The sequence below is a fragment of the Macrobrachium nipponense genome, chromosome 7, assembly GCF_015104395.2.
Source record: "Macrobrachium nipponense isolate FS-2020 chromosome 7, ASM1510439v2, whole genome shotgun sequence".
NCBI classification, from domain to species: Eukaryota; Metazoa; Arthropoda; class Malacostraca; order Decapoda; family Palaemonidae; genus Macrobrachium; species Macrobrachium nipponense.
The window spans coordinates 36582137-36599636 of NC_061109.1; the positions used below are offsets into that span (position 1 = coordinate 36582137).

Here is a 17500-nt window from a genome sequence, read left to right on the forward strand (position 1 = left end):
GTCTAAACATTACCTCATAGGGTGCCTTAAAATATATATATATATATATATATATATATATATATATATATATATATATATATATATATAATATATATATAGATAGATAGATAGATAGTAGATAGATAGATAGATAGATAATATGTGTGGTGCCTTTCAAGTGGAACAGATCTGAGTTGTGGTGATTTAAGGCCAAAAATGAATTAAGGAACCATAACACATATTAGGAATTTAAAATATTACCGCTTAGGGCTAGCTTCAGAGTGAAGGAAATTAGGTAAACTCAGAGGTTTTGTGTGATTATATATATTTTACTACTCTAAGGAAATTAAGGTAGTGAGATCGGCTTGCTGCCGGTGACTGATTTGGAGGACTGGAATACTCGGTCCTGGTCGAAATAAAACAGCAGAGCTATGATGAATTGCCGAGTCATGCGCTTACAAGAATCCATTTCCCACAACGAGGCACATGGTAGGGGATCAGAAAATATTTTGAAGACTAAACCTGATCCAGTGTGTGGGGGTGGACGTGTTGGAGGTCTCTCTCGCGTTTCTTCACAGAAAAGAAGGGTTTTTCGCCCTTGGTGATTATACCTCCTATAGTAGACAATGTGTTAATAGTGTCTCCCACATCATACCCGGCGTGTAAGCCGGAGAGTGTTGTGCAACTGCAGATATACTAATATTCTTTCTGCTCCAATCAGTGCCTTGAAATCTTTCAAATCACAGCTACTCAAGGCCTATTGGTCCAGGGCAATGAGTAAAAGAATGCAGTGTATGTCTTAGTGCTTGACCCCTCCCTTACCACAAAAATGTCACCCGACCAACCTCCAACCGTTGCGCAAGTGACCCTGGCACCTACCAGTACCTGTGCCCCACACACAAGTTCCGTACTCGCGAACAATTGTCTTTACTATATACAATACCAATCAAACCGTTCTGACGTCGAGTCCGCTATACAAACTGCCAGTGATGCCTTCTCCGATGAGGAAATCAATGTTGCATATACGAAATGCAAAGATCTGATACCAGAGAGCATTCTCAAGGAGCGATCCGCGAAGAACTTATCCTCTCACAAGAAAATATCGTATATCACTAAGTGGCTAAGGACCTGCTCGGTGGAAATCTACGCTGATGATGCTTACAATCTGCCTCCAAAGAGGCCTGCTGACCTAAGCCTACCTGCGGTGTACCAGACGGCAGAAGCTGCCTTCCAAACAGCAAAATCTCTCTCAAAAATAATTGGAAAAAACTCGGAAAAAATTGAAGAAACAAATGATAAATTATCAAGAATCTGGGACGTGATTGAAGGACTACAGGAATCCCTAAACAGTCTTAAAACGGTGGAAACAAATAACCTCACACGGATCTAACATGCGATCAAAGGAGTGCAGGAATCAATAGACAATCGCACAGATAGCCACCAGACTCCTACGAATGTGGCATCCAGTTTTTCCTTTCCTCCAGCAACACGGAAGTGATCCCCGTCTCCTGTAGACCGTTCCGAGGGGACTGTTGGTCTCTCAACCTCTTCTCCCTCCCCAGTGCCTCCGGTGGAAGATATATCTCCGGTGACGATTACTAGCCCTCGTAATCCTCCCCACCTTATCTCTCCCCCCCAATCCCCCATCTTAGATGCAGATGAAAGTGATCATGAGGGGTCTGGCGGCTGGCAGATACAAACAAGCAGAAAGAAGAGAAGAACCTCTCGTTTGGTCGCTGGACCGGAGCCCAACATTCGTGTTTCACCTCGCCCGACACCTGAGAAGAGATGTCACGTAGTAATTCACAATCTGCGCTCATCGGTGATGCTAGACGCCATAATAGAGAGAGTCAAGTTTCTCACTGGCTCTGACCCACTCATCTCTCACGAACTCCCATGCAGGATTAAACATAAAGTGGGTTACAGGATTACCTGCCTATTTCAACACCTCGACGTTCTTAAAGGCAAGAATTTCGGTCCTAATATATTCGTTTCAAGATATAAATTATTCCGGGATCAACCACCCCCAGGGGAACTTACTGACACTCCAACCAAGGTCATTTCCACCGCAAGTGTCAGTCAACCCCCCACGGCGAGTGACTGCCCACTTACCCTGGCTAACCCCCCATCCATGGATACATTAAACATAATCTCTTGGAATATTTTTGGCCTCAAGCGGAACATTTCTATTCTAAACATGTTCTGCAAAAACTTCAAAGGCATCATTGCATTGCAAGAAACGCTCCTCTGGCCACATGACCTTGCCATCTGTGATTCAATTCATGAAGACTTCAGAACCTTCTCGACTTCATCGATGCAAGTTACAGATCAAATCATAGCCGGTCGCCCAAAAGGGGGCCTTTCTTTCCTGTGGCACAAATCGTTAGACAATATGATAAAGGTGATGACCTACAGGAGTGACAGATTGCTGGGGCTTCAAGTGACAGTAGGGAACTCTAAAATCCTAATTATTAATGTTTATATGCCGTGGGAAAATAACAACAATTTTGATCATTACTACATGATCCTAGGGGAGTTACACAGTATTATTCATGATTCTCCTGCTGATCATATTTGTATAATCGGGGACCTTAATTCTTACCCCACAAAACAATTTTATAATGAACTTACTCGCTTCTGTCAAAATCATGCTCTCCAAATTAGTGATATAATGCTCCTCCCTCCCTCCTCCTATTCATATGTACATAATAGAGCGGACGCTATTACAACCTCCTGGCTGGACCACTGCATCACATCTCCACAACTTCATGATTCTAGTATGACCTGCAATATATGCTATGATCTTGCAACGGGCTACGATCACATCCCATTACAGGTGTTATTCAGTACCCCATCCCTCCCTACCGTGAACCCCCTAACTGTTCGCCCACAAGCAGTAAACTGGGATTTTAAAAACCAAAAGAAAACCAGATACTTTAGGGCGACCACGGAAACCAGGTTGCGGTCAATAGTTCAACTGGCAGACGCCTTACTTTGTACTAACACAAATTGTAGAAATGACCACCACAGGAGGGACCTGAATGAATTCTATTCGAACATAATCTCTGCTATGCTTGTTTCGGGCAGGACTGCCTACAGATTTTGTCAAGGTAATTCTCGTAATATACCTGGATGGAATGACTTGGTTAAAGATCTGTATACATACTTACGAGAAATGTTTTTACTGTGGAGGCAAAATGGTAGCCCCAGGGAAGGGCACACTGCATTACTAATGAGACAGGCGAGAGCGCAGTTCAAACTTACTCTTAAGCACTGCAGGTTAAATGAAAAACAACTAAGAGCCGATGCAATGTCTACAAACTTAGAATCTGGTGATTATCCTCGTCTTTGGAAAGATATCTAGTCCTTAAATCCCAAAACTAAAAAGCTATCACAGAGAGTAGGGGAACCAGTCGGAGACGAAGCTATCGCAAGTATGTGGGGTGATCACTTCAACAATATCCTGAATTGCATAAATGATCAAGATTCCCGAAGGGATGCAGATAACCTCCTTACTGACAACATTCAATTTCATTTTGCAGACCGTATTACGCCAGGTAACATCAGCGATGCCATAAACAGCCTACCTAATAATAAATCACCCGGCTGTGATGGTCTTCCTGCAGAGGCCTTCAAATTCTGCCATCCGATAATTTACAGTTTCCTAGCTGCCCTATTCAATGCGTGCATAATTCACCGGTTTCTTCCAGACTCCCTACTCTTAGTCCATATGATACCATTAATCAAAAACAAGCTAAAGGATGCAGCTGACCCTGGCAACTACCAGCAGATTGCAGTCACAACGATCGTATCGAAGATACTTGAGTCTGTTCTTCTAGTGAGACTTCTCCCCTTTCTACACACCACTGACAACCAGTTCGGGTTTAAAGCAAACCACTCAACCGACACCTGCATCTACATACTGAAAGAATTGCCGAATTACTACCTATCATCAGCCTCTTCTGTTTTCCTTTGGTTTGTAGATGTGAAAAAAGCATTTGACAGAGTAAACTACCTGAAGCTCTTCCTGAAGCTGCATAAAAGGGGCACACCCCTGTATCTAATTGGCATTTTGCATTGCTGGTTCTCCACACAGCAATTCTGTGTCAAATGGGGTAACGTATTATCTTACACCTTCGGCTCCCTAAACGGGCTTCGGCAAGGGGGCATTCTCTCTCCATACCTGTTTAATACGTACACAGATGCCTTGAATGGCAAACTGAACTCACTCCCAATCGGATGCACCGTCAATGAAACAACTATAAACAACCTCTGTTACGCCGACAATATGGTTCTGATTTTGATACCATTAATCAAAAACAAGCTAAAGGATGCAGCTGACCCTGGCAACTACCAGCAGATTGCAGTCACAACGATCGTATCGAAGATACTTGAGTCTGTTCTTCTAGTGAGACTTCTCCCCTTTCTACACACCACTGACAACCAGTTCGGGTTTAAAGCAAACCACTCAACCGACACCTGCATCTACATACTGAAAGAATTGCCGAATTACTACCTATCATCAGCCTCTTCTGTTTTCCTTTGTTTTGTAGATGTGAAAAAAGCATTTGACAGAGTAAACTACCTGAAGCTCTTCCTGAAGCTGCATAAAAGGGGCACACCCCTGTATCTAATTGGCATTTTGCATTGTGCTGGTTCTCCACACAGCAATTCTGTGTCAAATGGGGTAACGTATTATCTTACACACCTTCGGCTCCCTAAACGGGCTTCGGCAAGGGGCATATCCTGTTTAAATACGCTCTCATCCATACTGTTTAATACGTACACAGATGCCTTGAATGGCAAACTGAACTCACTCCCAATCGGATGCACCGTCAATGAAACAACTATAAACAACCTCTGTTACGCCGACAATATGGTTCTGATTTCCCCATCAGTGCAAGGTCTCCAACGACTCATCGACACTTGCCGCCAATATGCAGAGGAATTTGATATAATCTACAACGAAACCAAGACCCAGTGCATGTCGCTGCTCCTGAGATCGCTTAAGCATATTGCAGAACCACAAATTTTCCTCGGAAACCATCGGCTGGAATTTGTGCACGAATTTCCGTATTTGGGTCACATTATCACCGACGACCTAAAAGATACGGCAGACATTGAACAGAGGCATCGTAAACTATGTGCAGCTGGCAACATGATTACAAGGAGGTTTGCCTTCTGTCACCGAGACGTGAAACTGGCCCGTACTGCTACAGTATCTATTGGTGTGCCCTCTGGACGAACTATACCCGAGAGACCATGAGACGCATCACTGTTGTGCACAATGACATTCTGAGACGCCTCACAAACACTCCCTGCTACCACTTCGCCACACAGATGTTCATAGAAAACCGCCTGGACAATTTAAAAATCCTTGTTAGGCGAACAATGTCCAGTCTGGTAACCCGAGTGAGAAACCGCAGCAACTCGCTCATACAAGGCATCCTAAGGAGTGAAGCAAGAAGAAGATCTAAATTGTGGGAAAGATGGGAAAATGAGGCCCTTGTCCCCTAAAGGACTTAATCTCTGTATTGGCAAGATGTCATCTGCAGTTTTTGTCATTATTACATTTATTGCTGTTATTTTAATTTTTCTTTATTACTGTGATTACTATCAAGTTAAAGTTTTTTTTTTACATTCAATTTTTGTATTTAGCCCTCTGGACCTGACTACTGTAACCACCTAAGGTCTCTAGTTGAAATTTAAGTTATATAATTTGTGCACTAACTGTTATTAATATCAATGCGTATTTTTTTTTCTCACCAATATTATTACTGTTATTACCAGTATTATGATTACTACCTTTATGGTACCTCAGCTATTTTGTGGATAAGTGCCGATTATTCATATTCTTTTTCTTTTTTATCATGTCTCATGTATCTAGATTGTGTATGTTACTGTCTGTATTTTATATATTCAATGTATATGGCCCTGAGCTGAAATAAAGCATATTATTATTATTATTATTATTATTATTATTATTATTATTATTATTATTATTATTATTATTATTATTATTATTATTATTATAATTTGCGGGAGTTACTTTACTGAGTAATCACAGAGGAGTAGGATAATGGCTTACAAAGATGAATGTTACACCCTGGCACTAGAGCAAAACTAATCACTACAGGACACTTAAAGATTCAAAAAGCACTAGGGAAAGACACTTACAACATCACCGAGCCCAAGGAAGGGAGCAGGTTACATGGTAAAATGACTGGAATTGATGCTTGGTGAAAAACAGTTAAAGAAAGCCTGAACTCGTCCGTCCTCAATGTTGGCATTGATATAGGGAAATACTATCGAGAGAGTAAATAACACGTGGAGCATCTTCAAGGAGATATGGTGGGTGTATGGGAAGGGAGCGGGGAGCCTTCTGTTCAGGTGAGATGATCATTCTCTATGATGGAAACCGACTGTTTAAGGACGAATCTTCTGCCGCATGCCCTTTTGACATCTTTTCCCCTACTTCCGATCTGTTCGGTAGATGGCAGATGTTCCAGTATAAACCTGGCCCCGTGGCTTTGAATTCAGCATGGGCGGCTTAATCAGCTTGCGCTGGCTTAAATCTTGGCCGTTCAGGACATTTGGAAGAAAATGGCCGCAGGCAGTCTTTGTGGAAGAGACAGCTGTGAGTCACAGCATTTTCATATAGGTAGTGGAAGAATCACAGTATGTCTACTATTTTATGGATTTATATGGTATTTTCATGTTATTTGACTTGGGGATTTTTGTAATTCAGTATAATATATATTCTTATATATCAAAATGAATATTTGTTTGTATGCTTACAGTCACCACAGTAATGCCTAGTTAAAGGTGATAGACAGCACAGTTTTACCTGGATAAAAGGGATAGCTATCACAGTAACAGTATATATGTTACATGTCTGTGCAAGCACCATATTAATTTAAAAGATATGACCTTCCATTCCAGGAGTTAAGGCATTTTTAATATCATTAATACGCCGTAACAACAAATAATATACTTGTAGGAATTTCCTCCGGAATAAATGCTATCTTCAATCTTTTTCTTGATTTACTTTCAGTCTCCCACGTCACTTCCCCTCTAAAATTCCGTTAAAAAATCTATTTTACGGAACTCTTGTTGAACATACTTTTTAAAAGAAAGCTGATCATCTCTCCACTCCATCTTCTTTCAAGAAAAGTAATTTTTATCCATTCCACCGTCTCTCAGAATAAGTAAAATATCATTCATGTGTACCGAGGATTATGTTACGAACCATCACTTTTCTCCTCCTGAGCAAGAAAAATAGGACTAAAAATCAAAGAGGGGAAGGGAATTTCGATCTGGAGCATGACAAAAAACAAACTTTGCGATCGGGATTCTCAGAGGACTCTAGAAGGGAGGAGATCAATAGTGATTTTAATCTTCTTGTTCTTTCTCCCCCAGAATTACGTCCTGAGATGATCTGCCCGAGGAAAATAGAGACGCCGCATTTGATTTTCGAAAGATGCTGCTGCTTCAAACTGCGGACGGCTGTCTTAATTGTAGCTTCACTGGAGATTGTAAGTTGGAGCCTACGTTCATCTCTTATTTCTCCTTTATGTACAGCTTTATTATTGCTTTTTTTGTAATACTTTTACATTATCCGGTTGGACTACCAGCAATGCTGGCGCCCCCAACCTAACAAAAAAAAATAAAAAAAGAAGAAAAAAGTACAGGGATACGCATTTTGTTTGATCAAATGGAGGTGGTCATGCATACGTCATTTACATGCTATCTTTAACAATGTTTTATCTTTATATTAGTTTCCTTACTCCAGGTTGTAGCCAAGACTAATCACCTGTCTCTGCGCACATATATAGAACTCATAAATATTTAGGTTAAAATAAATCTTTAATTATTCTTGTTTTTCTACAAGCAGTTTGAACTGAATAATAATCTGAAAATATCACAGATTTGCTTGATTTTTGCTAATAATTAATGCTAATTAATATTTCAATAAGTTGTGTCACTCTACTTGTCGGTATATTTGTAAATAATTCTGATACAACTTTTCCTCTGATGAAACACATCTAATTTTGTATTTGCAGACTGCTTTCTTAATCTCAGTTGATTTTTAATCCTCATGTATTTCCAAACATTTATTTAGCAAACAACAACCTTGGGATAACAAAAAAAGCTTGATATCAAATAATATCTTTTTATTATAGTTATAGAAAGAATTATTTTCTCATAAATTGTTGTAAAACAGAGATGAAGCACACACTCTATCTCTCTCTCCTGCTATCTGCCTACCCACTTATCTATATATCTATCTATCTATCTATCTATCTGTCTATATATATATATATAGATATATATATATATATATATATGATATATATAGATATATATATATATATATATATAAATATATATATATATATATATATATATATATATATATATGTATATATACATTCCTATACACATATATATATATATATATATATATATATATATATATATATATATATATATATATATATATATATAGACATACATACTATATATATATATATATATTATATATATATATATATATATATATATATATATATATATATATATGGTATACTATATATATATATATATATATATATATATATATATATATATGTATATATATATATATATATATATATATATATATATATATATATATATATATATATATATATATATATATATAAGCAGGAACAGGATAGCCAGAAGACGTGGTATATTCCAGACATTATTATTTCTTTAAAAATTAAACAAGGGCACAGCGAGCTTTCGGGAATACATTGTTTTTCCCATCATCAGGGTCACTTATCTATAAAATGATACAAAAAAAGAAACATTAAGAACTGTACTGATTAAGTATATCTAAAAACATTACAATACTTTAAAATACATAACACAGTAAAAAGGAACATAAAAAACTAAGTTAACTGCAAACCATAAAAGAGCAATGACAAGTTTAAAAGAGATTACGTAAATGCAGAAATATACTGAGAGCGAAAAATAAATACATGAATATTCAGAGTAAAAAAAAATAATAATAATGATACTGTAGTACAAAATATTGGAAAACCTACTGTTCATGTCGTAGTCAAATGACAACTGGGAGAGTTAGAAACTGCGAATGAAATGAGCAGAAGTGGTGTGGGTAAAAGAGAGAGCGACAGAGAGAAGGAGGGAGAAAAAAACGGAAAAAAACAAACAAACTAAACAAAAAGCAAATTATTGCAATGAACAAAGGGAACAGAGGTTGGTTTGGTTTAGTTGAGTGTTTGGAGATTGTTGTTTAATATGGAGGGACTCTAAAAAGGAAGTGAATGGCTGTTTTTTGTTTGTCCAAGTATTTCAAAATCGCTGTACTGTATGTGATGGTGACAGGATATGGCATGAAGTCTAATTGCACTATTTTCTTTTTTGCTTGAAAGGTAAGCCTGTACGATAGCTGACACCCCTATGAGAGTCGATGCGCACCTTAAGTAGGCGTTTAGAACATCCCACATAAGTCCCAAAATTACATTTTGGGCAATTAAACTTATAAACAGTGCAGGTACGCATCAACTCCAGAGGGTGTCTTTAAAGTGAAACAGTCTTCCAATTGTTAGCGGGTTATTAAAAATAAATCTGAACTCAGCATAAGGGTATAGATGGCTCAAGAATGATAATAATTTACGTTTGAGTGGGCCAGAATTATTGGTGAATGGTAGTGGAACATACCTATCTGTTTTTTGGAACGGTGCAGACTACAGTTTTTGGCTTAAAAATATTGTCTAAAAATTCTTTAAGGATTTTATTGAACATGTTCAGGGGATAGCAATTGTTCTTAAAATAAGTTTCTAAAAACCTAACTTCCAGGTGAAAGTTATTCCAGTTGGAGCAAAGGGAAAAGGCTCGATGAATGAGTGTTTTACATGAATTAACCTTGAAAGCAAGGGGACAGTGACTAAAAAGAAAAAATTTAACACCAAGGCCGGTAAAGGTTTTCTTTCTGAAAATACCAGTCATAAAATATCCTTCAGAGCGAGAGACCAAAATATCTAAAAAGGAAATACGACCATTACATTCTTTTTTTTTTTTTTTCCCATGGTAAAAGTAATATTGGAATGAAAAGAGTTTACAAAATCTAAAAACAATTGGGCATGACTTTCCTCGGTGAAAAGTAAAAACGTATCATCTACATATCGTCTATAAAATCTGGGTTTAAAATTATCTGGGCACTGATTAAAGAACTGTTCCTCTAAATGACTCATAAAAATATTAGCGAAAGAAGGTCCTAAAGGGGAGCCCATGGCCATGCCATCTATTTGCTTATAAACTTTCCCATTAAAAATAAAGTGAGTGTCAATGACTGAGAGTTCCAAGAGTTTTTAAAATAAATTATTCTGGTAAAACCGTGGTAAACAGTATTCGGGGTAGGGAATAATTTTCCGAGGATAATATCAATGGTTTCAAAAACGGGAACATTGGTAAATAGGGACCTTTACCGGCCTTGGGTTAAATTTTTTAAAAGTCACTGTCCCCTTGCTTTCAAGGTAATTCATGTAAAACACTCATTCATCGAGCCTTTTCCCTTTGCTCCAACTGGAATACTTTCACCTGGAAGTTAGGTTTAGAAACTTATTTTAAGAACAATTGCTATCCCCTGAACATGTTCAATAAAATCCTTAAAGAATTTTTAGAACAATATTTTTAAGCCAAAAACTGTAGTCTGCACCGTTCCCAAAAAGATAGTGTATGTTCCACTACCATTCACCAATAATTCTGGCCCACTCAAACGTAAATTATTATCATTCTTGAGCCATCTATACCCTTATGCTGAGTTCAGATTTATTTTTAATAACCCGCTAACAATTGGAAGACTGTTTCACTTTAAAGACACCCTCCCGGAGTTGATGCGTACCTGCACTGTTTATAAGTTTAATTGCCCAAAATGTAATTTTGGGACTTATGTGGGATGTTCTAAACGCCTACTTAAGGTGCGCATCGACTCTCATAGGGTGTCAGCTATCGTACAGGCTTACCTTTAAGCAAAAAAGAAAATAGTGCAATTAGACTTCAATGCCAATCCTGTCACCATACAGCATACAGTACAGCGATTTTGAAATACTTGGACCACAAAAACACAGCCATTCACTTCCCTTTTTAGAGTCCCTCCATATTAAACAACAATCTCCAACACTCAATAACCAAACCACCTCTGTTCCTTTGTTCATTGCATAATTTGCTTGTTTGTTTGTTTGTTTGTTTTTTTTCTCCCTCCTTCTCTCTCTCGCTCTCTCATTTTACCCACACCACTTCTGCTCATTTCATTCGCAGTTTTCTAACTCTCCCAGTTGTCACATTTGACTACGACATGAACAGTAGGTTTTCCAATATTTTTTGTGACTACAGTATCATTATTATTATTTTTTTTTTACTCTGAATATTCATGTATTTATTTTTCGTCTCAGTATATTTCTGCATTTTACGTAATCTCTTTAACTTGTCATTGCTCTTTTATGGTTTGCAGTTAACTTAGTTTTTTATGTTCCGTTTTTTACTGTGTTATGTATTTTAAAGTATTGTAATGTTTTTAGATATACTTAATCAGTACAGTTCTTAATGTTTCTTTTTTTTGTATCATTTTATAGATAAGTGACCCTGATGATGGGAAAAACAATGTATTCCCGAAAGCTCGGCTGTGCCCTTGTTTAATTTTAAAGAAATAATAATGTCTGGAATATTAACCACGTCTTCTGGCTATCCTGTTCCTGCTTAAATTAAAGTTTTTTTTTTCTAGAAACGACAACATACCCAGTTATATATATATATATATATATATATATATATATATATAATATATATATATATATATATATATATATATATATATATATAATGTTGTAGTCCACAAGGGAAAAGAAAAAGCTGAAATTCCTTTTAGCTCAACAGTTTCGGCCTCCACTGGCCCTTATCGAGAGGTGTTTATTAATAAACAGCTCTCGATAAGGGCCAGTGAGACCGAAACTGTTGATGTCAAGGTAATTTCAGCTTTTCTTTTCCCCCTGTGGACCACAACCTTATATACCTATATTGTGAAAAAGGAAGACTAAAACCTCATACATATATATATATATATATATATATTATATATATATATATATATATATATATATATATATGTAGTTACATACATATATATATATATATATATATATATATATATTAGTTACTTATTACTTATTATATATTTTACTTCCCAGCTAGCTGCCTTTGGACTCCTGATAATGCACATGATGTTCACCACAGCCCATATCACGCACATTATGGGTCGCAACGAGGCGAAGGACTCCAGAGATAGCATGAAGGACCCTCAGGAGAAGGCACCGTCGTCTATGGAGAAACGCCCGAGGGTTGATATCCCAAGTTAGTAACAAGTTAAAGAACTCTTGAGTGAAGATAGGTCTTTGTTGCACTTTACCTGACTGCTATTGTTCGAACTACATCGCTTCCATTAGAGAGCTAAGTGTCAGTCTGTTTCTTTCTCTTTCTGTTTAGAAAAGACCTTTCTACCATTTTCTTTGTTGCTTTTTTAGCATATTCTTGAGATATTTATTGTTCAAAGGCAAAAGGAATCTCCTTTGCTTGCTTTCTTTAAAAAAGTTTCAATGTACTTTGCAAGGGTTTTCATTGGTAGTAACGTAAGTTTTCCCTTTGTGTTCTCAGTTGAATATTTAATGAAATCACTTTAATGAAATCACTTTCACAGCCGCATAAGCAAATATCACTCTTCAAGAAAATACAACGGTACATATCACCCGTTCTTCACGTCATAATTAATATTTCTTCTTCATTGCTCTTGATTTTGAAGTGTTGGTGCTTGAATGTGATTGGATATTTGAAATTAACCAATTGATATCCCTTAAAGACCTCCTTCCAAAACTTCAGAATCTCTACCTTTCCCTCTGCTTCCTGAATCATTTTAACGTTCGTTTCATAGGAAACCTTTAAAGTACACTATCTTGAACAGTAATGACAATATCTATGAAAGAAATATCCTCTTGATGTTAGGTATCGTTAGTGCAAAAGACGAAAGTAGGTTCGTAGATTTTATAAATATATAACTACTTATTGACCTAATTTTTTTTTCTATTTCTTTCACATTTATTCCACTTAAGGATATATTATTCTGTAAAGGCTTCTTTAACAATGTTAATGCTGCTTTAGCTCATTTGATAGTAATAATAATCATCATCATCACTGTTTTCTTACAAGTTAAAATGAGAAACAATTAATTAACATGTGTTTAGAATTCCCAGAACACAGAGCAATGATAAGCCCTTATTCCAATAAGTCACGTTCTTCTTCGAGAATCAGGGAATTCCTACGCTTCGCCAATTAGATATGATTGGAGGAGCGTTTGTGGCGAAGGCTGCCAATTTAGAAATATCAAAGGTTAAAGGGAACTGATGAAAATAACTGGTGCCGACGAGTTGTCTAATGTATCATTAGGCTGAGGAAGAAGAAAAATTTAGTAAATGACAATTTATCCCTATTCAAAGTACATGAAAGATATTTTGTTCGAAATCTGGGTGCGGTATTGAACGTAGGTGATGGAAATTCTTTATTTGTATTTTTTCCTTTTATTGGTGTAATTTCAATAGTAAAATTTTCTAACAAACACTGAACCAGCGATTGTTTGTTGATGATGTATTTGGCGAAAAAGGTTCGAAATCTGGGGTTTGGAACTGAGAAGATCAAATATCTAGCATCATTAGCCGTTGTTAGCAAAACTATTACCAGACAAACAGACCTAGGGTATAAGATGGTGAAATGTTGATAGCCAACAAGGATTCTAACAGGATAAACTGGAACTAATAGAAATGAAAATTGGTAAAAAGTCCTTAGTTTTGTTTGTATGCTCAATTTGTTTTAACAAAGTCTTAAACAGCATTGGTACATTTCTTATTAATACCCGTTTCATTCAAATCTATGAATTATGGGTTCGTTTATTCTGCATTTAAGAGATTACTGATGTTTCGAAGCCTAGAGAAGTGTTTAAACATAGGTAAAATTAAAAGTACTATAAAAGAATGAACTAAGTCACCAAGCGTAGGTCTAACAGGTGAAATTAAATTCGACCTGATGAACTTCACCTTTGTATAAATAACGATAAATAACAGGCCTTCAATAGCCAAGAAAGAATATAAGTTGTAGCAACTTTGGAAATGTTGGAAGTATATCCGTTTAAAAGCTGCAAATTGAAACAAAACTATCACTTAGTTCTTTAATCATTCTTTTCACTCACGTTTTATTAAATTTTGCTAAATAACATTTCTTTATTTATTCCAATGACTTCTAGGAAAGGATGCAGCAGCATAATGACACTTCTCACATAGGATTAAGTAAATTTAGAACGAAATTATCTTCGTAACATTTTTCCAAGGTAGTAAGCAGAGTTGCAATAGCTTATGATTTTGACGGAGCCCATGTGGCAAACTTTGGAACATACTAGCTCGTGTGCCTTTTTAAATTCAATACATATTATTTGTTAGTATCACAAAGTTTAGCCGTCCAGATTCGTTGGTGTATTATGATTAAGATATTCAACAAATACTTACACACACGCACACATATATGTACAGTCCGGTCACGAATTATGCGTGTTCGAATTGTACGATTCCCCTTTTATGCGTCGCTAGTTCTCAAAAATAGATTTTCTGTATCTGCGAAGCCGCACAAAGTCTGCGAGTCAAGCGCCGCGAAACGTATCAAATCTATTATCTTTTCAAGTATTTTAGGTGTGGGGAGTTTGCTGGTATCTGAGAGAAGGGGTAAGGGGCATGCTTAGAGGAAAAAAATGCGAGAGAAAGATATCCTACTCAGCCATTAGCTAAGACGGAAGGTTTTGCCTCACGCATTTGTGACGTCATAGGGCAGTGTGAATGAATGGTCGGTATCATCACCATCGTCATACGCATTATTCAGGTCTGCGAAGTGTATTCTGATCATCCGCATCATGTATGCATCTGCCTAGAAGTCGAAGAGGAAGACCTATTCTCTCGAAACTAAAAAGCTTGCCCCTAAGTTAAAGACGAAGAAAGGAGCAACTTCCATTTTGGCAGCAGTCGATAACTTAAAATCCGTTTTTGGTAAACATGAAGAAAGAATTCTCTTTCTAGGTTAACTTGTTTTGACTGACTTTTGGCATTTGATCATTTATTTTTTCCTATTGTTGAAATAGGTTTTGATTAAAATGACTAGTAAAAGTGATTAACAGAGAAGCAGATGTGTTTGAGAGAGAGAGAGAGAGAGAATCGTTCGATATAAACTTTTCCAGAAACTCATTTCATGTTGACGTTTTAATTTTTATAATTTCTTTTTAAGAAATTGTAATTTCATATCAAATTTTGAATTTTCATCAGTTCTTTTTTTTATCGTAGAATAAAATTGTATGAAAACGATTACATAGTGAACGTGACGGACAAAGAACCTGAGAGGCGCTCGTAACCAAGGGTGTTAGACCTAACGGGAGGGAGTGAAGACGCATGATCAGCCAGTTCCCGAAACCTCAAATGGTTCACAAAGCTTTCCTTCCGCAGGATAACTCTTCACGGCGGATGAGATAGAGGAGTTTGAAGTTTTTTTTTTTTTTTTTTGTTTTTTTTTTTTTTTTTTTTTTTTTTTTTTGGCAGAGGATAGGTAGACGAAGTTCCATCCAAAAGGTTTTTTAAAGGAAATGACTGTATTGTACAGTACACTTGCACCCAATGGTGGCATTGTTTACATGTGGGAGATTTCGCCATCCTGTGTGTAGTTTTAAACTTTATTAAGTAATTAAAACCTTTTTAATGTTTTATCTATCCATAAGAACAATTTCATTTTAGAAAAAATTACAGTATAGTACACAAAAAGTGTTGAAAATGGGTAGCATAAAAAAGTTTGACTGAGTAAGTTGCCGTTTGCCTTGGCCCTAATAGAATTATTCACATAAGATATGTTTCGAAATCTGCGAATTTCCAATTCTGCGAAGCCGTGGATCGACCAAAGTCTCGCATAATTGGGGGCACCATACTAGTGTAGATATATATATATTGAATATAAGTAAATACATATATATATATATATATATATATATATATATATATATATATATATATATATAAATATACTGAATTTACTTTATCCTTTTGTGAGAAGTGTTATTTGTTATAATAAAGGCCACAACAAATTCTATAGTGAAAGTAACATGGAGAATGAAATATTCTTATTTTGCCTAATTTTATTGATTTTGAAAACAAAATCATTGTTAAAAATTTTTATTGTCAACCTCATTCTTTTCTATAATAACATACTAAAACGATTGTTAATAAAAATAGCCCTAAAAAAAACAACGACATAATACATAAAATTCAGTGCTTGGACTGCCCAATTTTTTATATGGCCAATCTAGCAAGGATTTAGAAGTACAAAATAAAAAGCATAAGCATTCAGTCGAAACTTTGCAGACATCCAATACTACATCATCCCATTAAGTTAAAACTCTCACAGGATAAACTGAACAAAAAGTTCAGTAATTACCAGATCGAAAGATTTATCTTCTAAGAAAATTTTTAGAATACACTATTGTACAGCTTACTTCCAGTTGTAATTTCAACCTTAGCCTTAGCAAGTATTATTTGGACCCCTTTATCAGTAAAATGTTCAATAATGACCTAAAAGATAAGATCACTTTTAGCGCTAAACTAGACATTAATTACCTTAACTAGACATTAATTACCCTACATATATTTTCTATGCAGGATGTTTGATATTTTTTTTGTAAATTTTCACCTCCCAAAAATTTTTATTGTTTACGAAATGGACAATTACTGAGTTGTATTTTTAGAGAAATAATTGGTGGTCAGTAACCTTACTTGTATAATCTTTTATTTGTCTTGTCCCTGCTTCTGAGCTGTTAGGCCTAATCTTTTGTAAAAACTCCTAACCCTCTTTTGGTAGGTCTACTAATTCTTCAAATATATTGGATTCCAGGTACATATTTTTTTTCTTTGTAATATATATATATATTATATATATATATATATATATATATATATATATATATATATATATATATATATATATATATTTATATATATGTGTGTGTGTGTGTGTGTGTGTGTATATATATTATATATATATATATATATATATATAGATATATATATATATATATATATATATATATATATCTCATCAGGGAAACCATAGGGAAAGGCATCGTACTCAGGAACATTTATTTCGCCGACGTTTCACAACTCATAGTCGCATTAAAGATAAACACACGAATATTAAAACTACGCACTGCATAATTCATAAAAATTACGCAATATTTAAAAATTCAATGAACATCAACATCAGAATGTAGAACATTTAAAAATTTATGAATCTCTTTAAACAGAAAAACATAAAATTATGTACAGTACAGTTACATTAAAATTATTTAAAAATTACAGAAAAAGCATACAAAAATTATGATATGAGT

At 35.7% G+C, this 17500-nt stretch overlaps 1 protein-coding gene across 2 annotated transcripts in view; it reads left to right on the forward strand.

The window, feature by feature from the left end:
- The window catches only part of LOC135217469 (uncharacterized), a 202709-nt gene that overhangs the window by 143544 nt on the left and 41665 nt on the right, over window positions 1–17500 (forward strand). For both annotated transcript variants that reach the window (XM_064253376.1, XM_064253377.1), the window contains exons 3-4: window positions 7402–7517; window positions 12237–12399. In XM_064253376.1, coding sequence (XP_064109446.1) covers window positions 7402–7517; window positions 12237–12399 — 279 coding nt within the window. The remainder of the gene's footprint in view (window positions 1–7401; window positions 7518–12236; window positions 12400–17500) is intronic.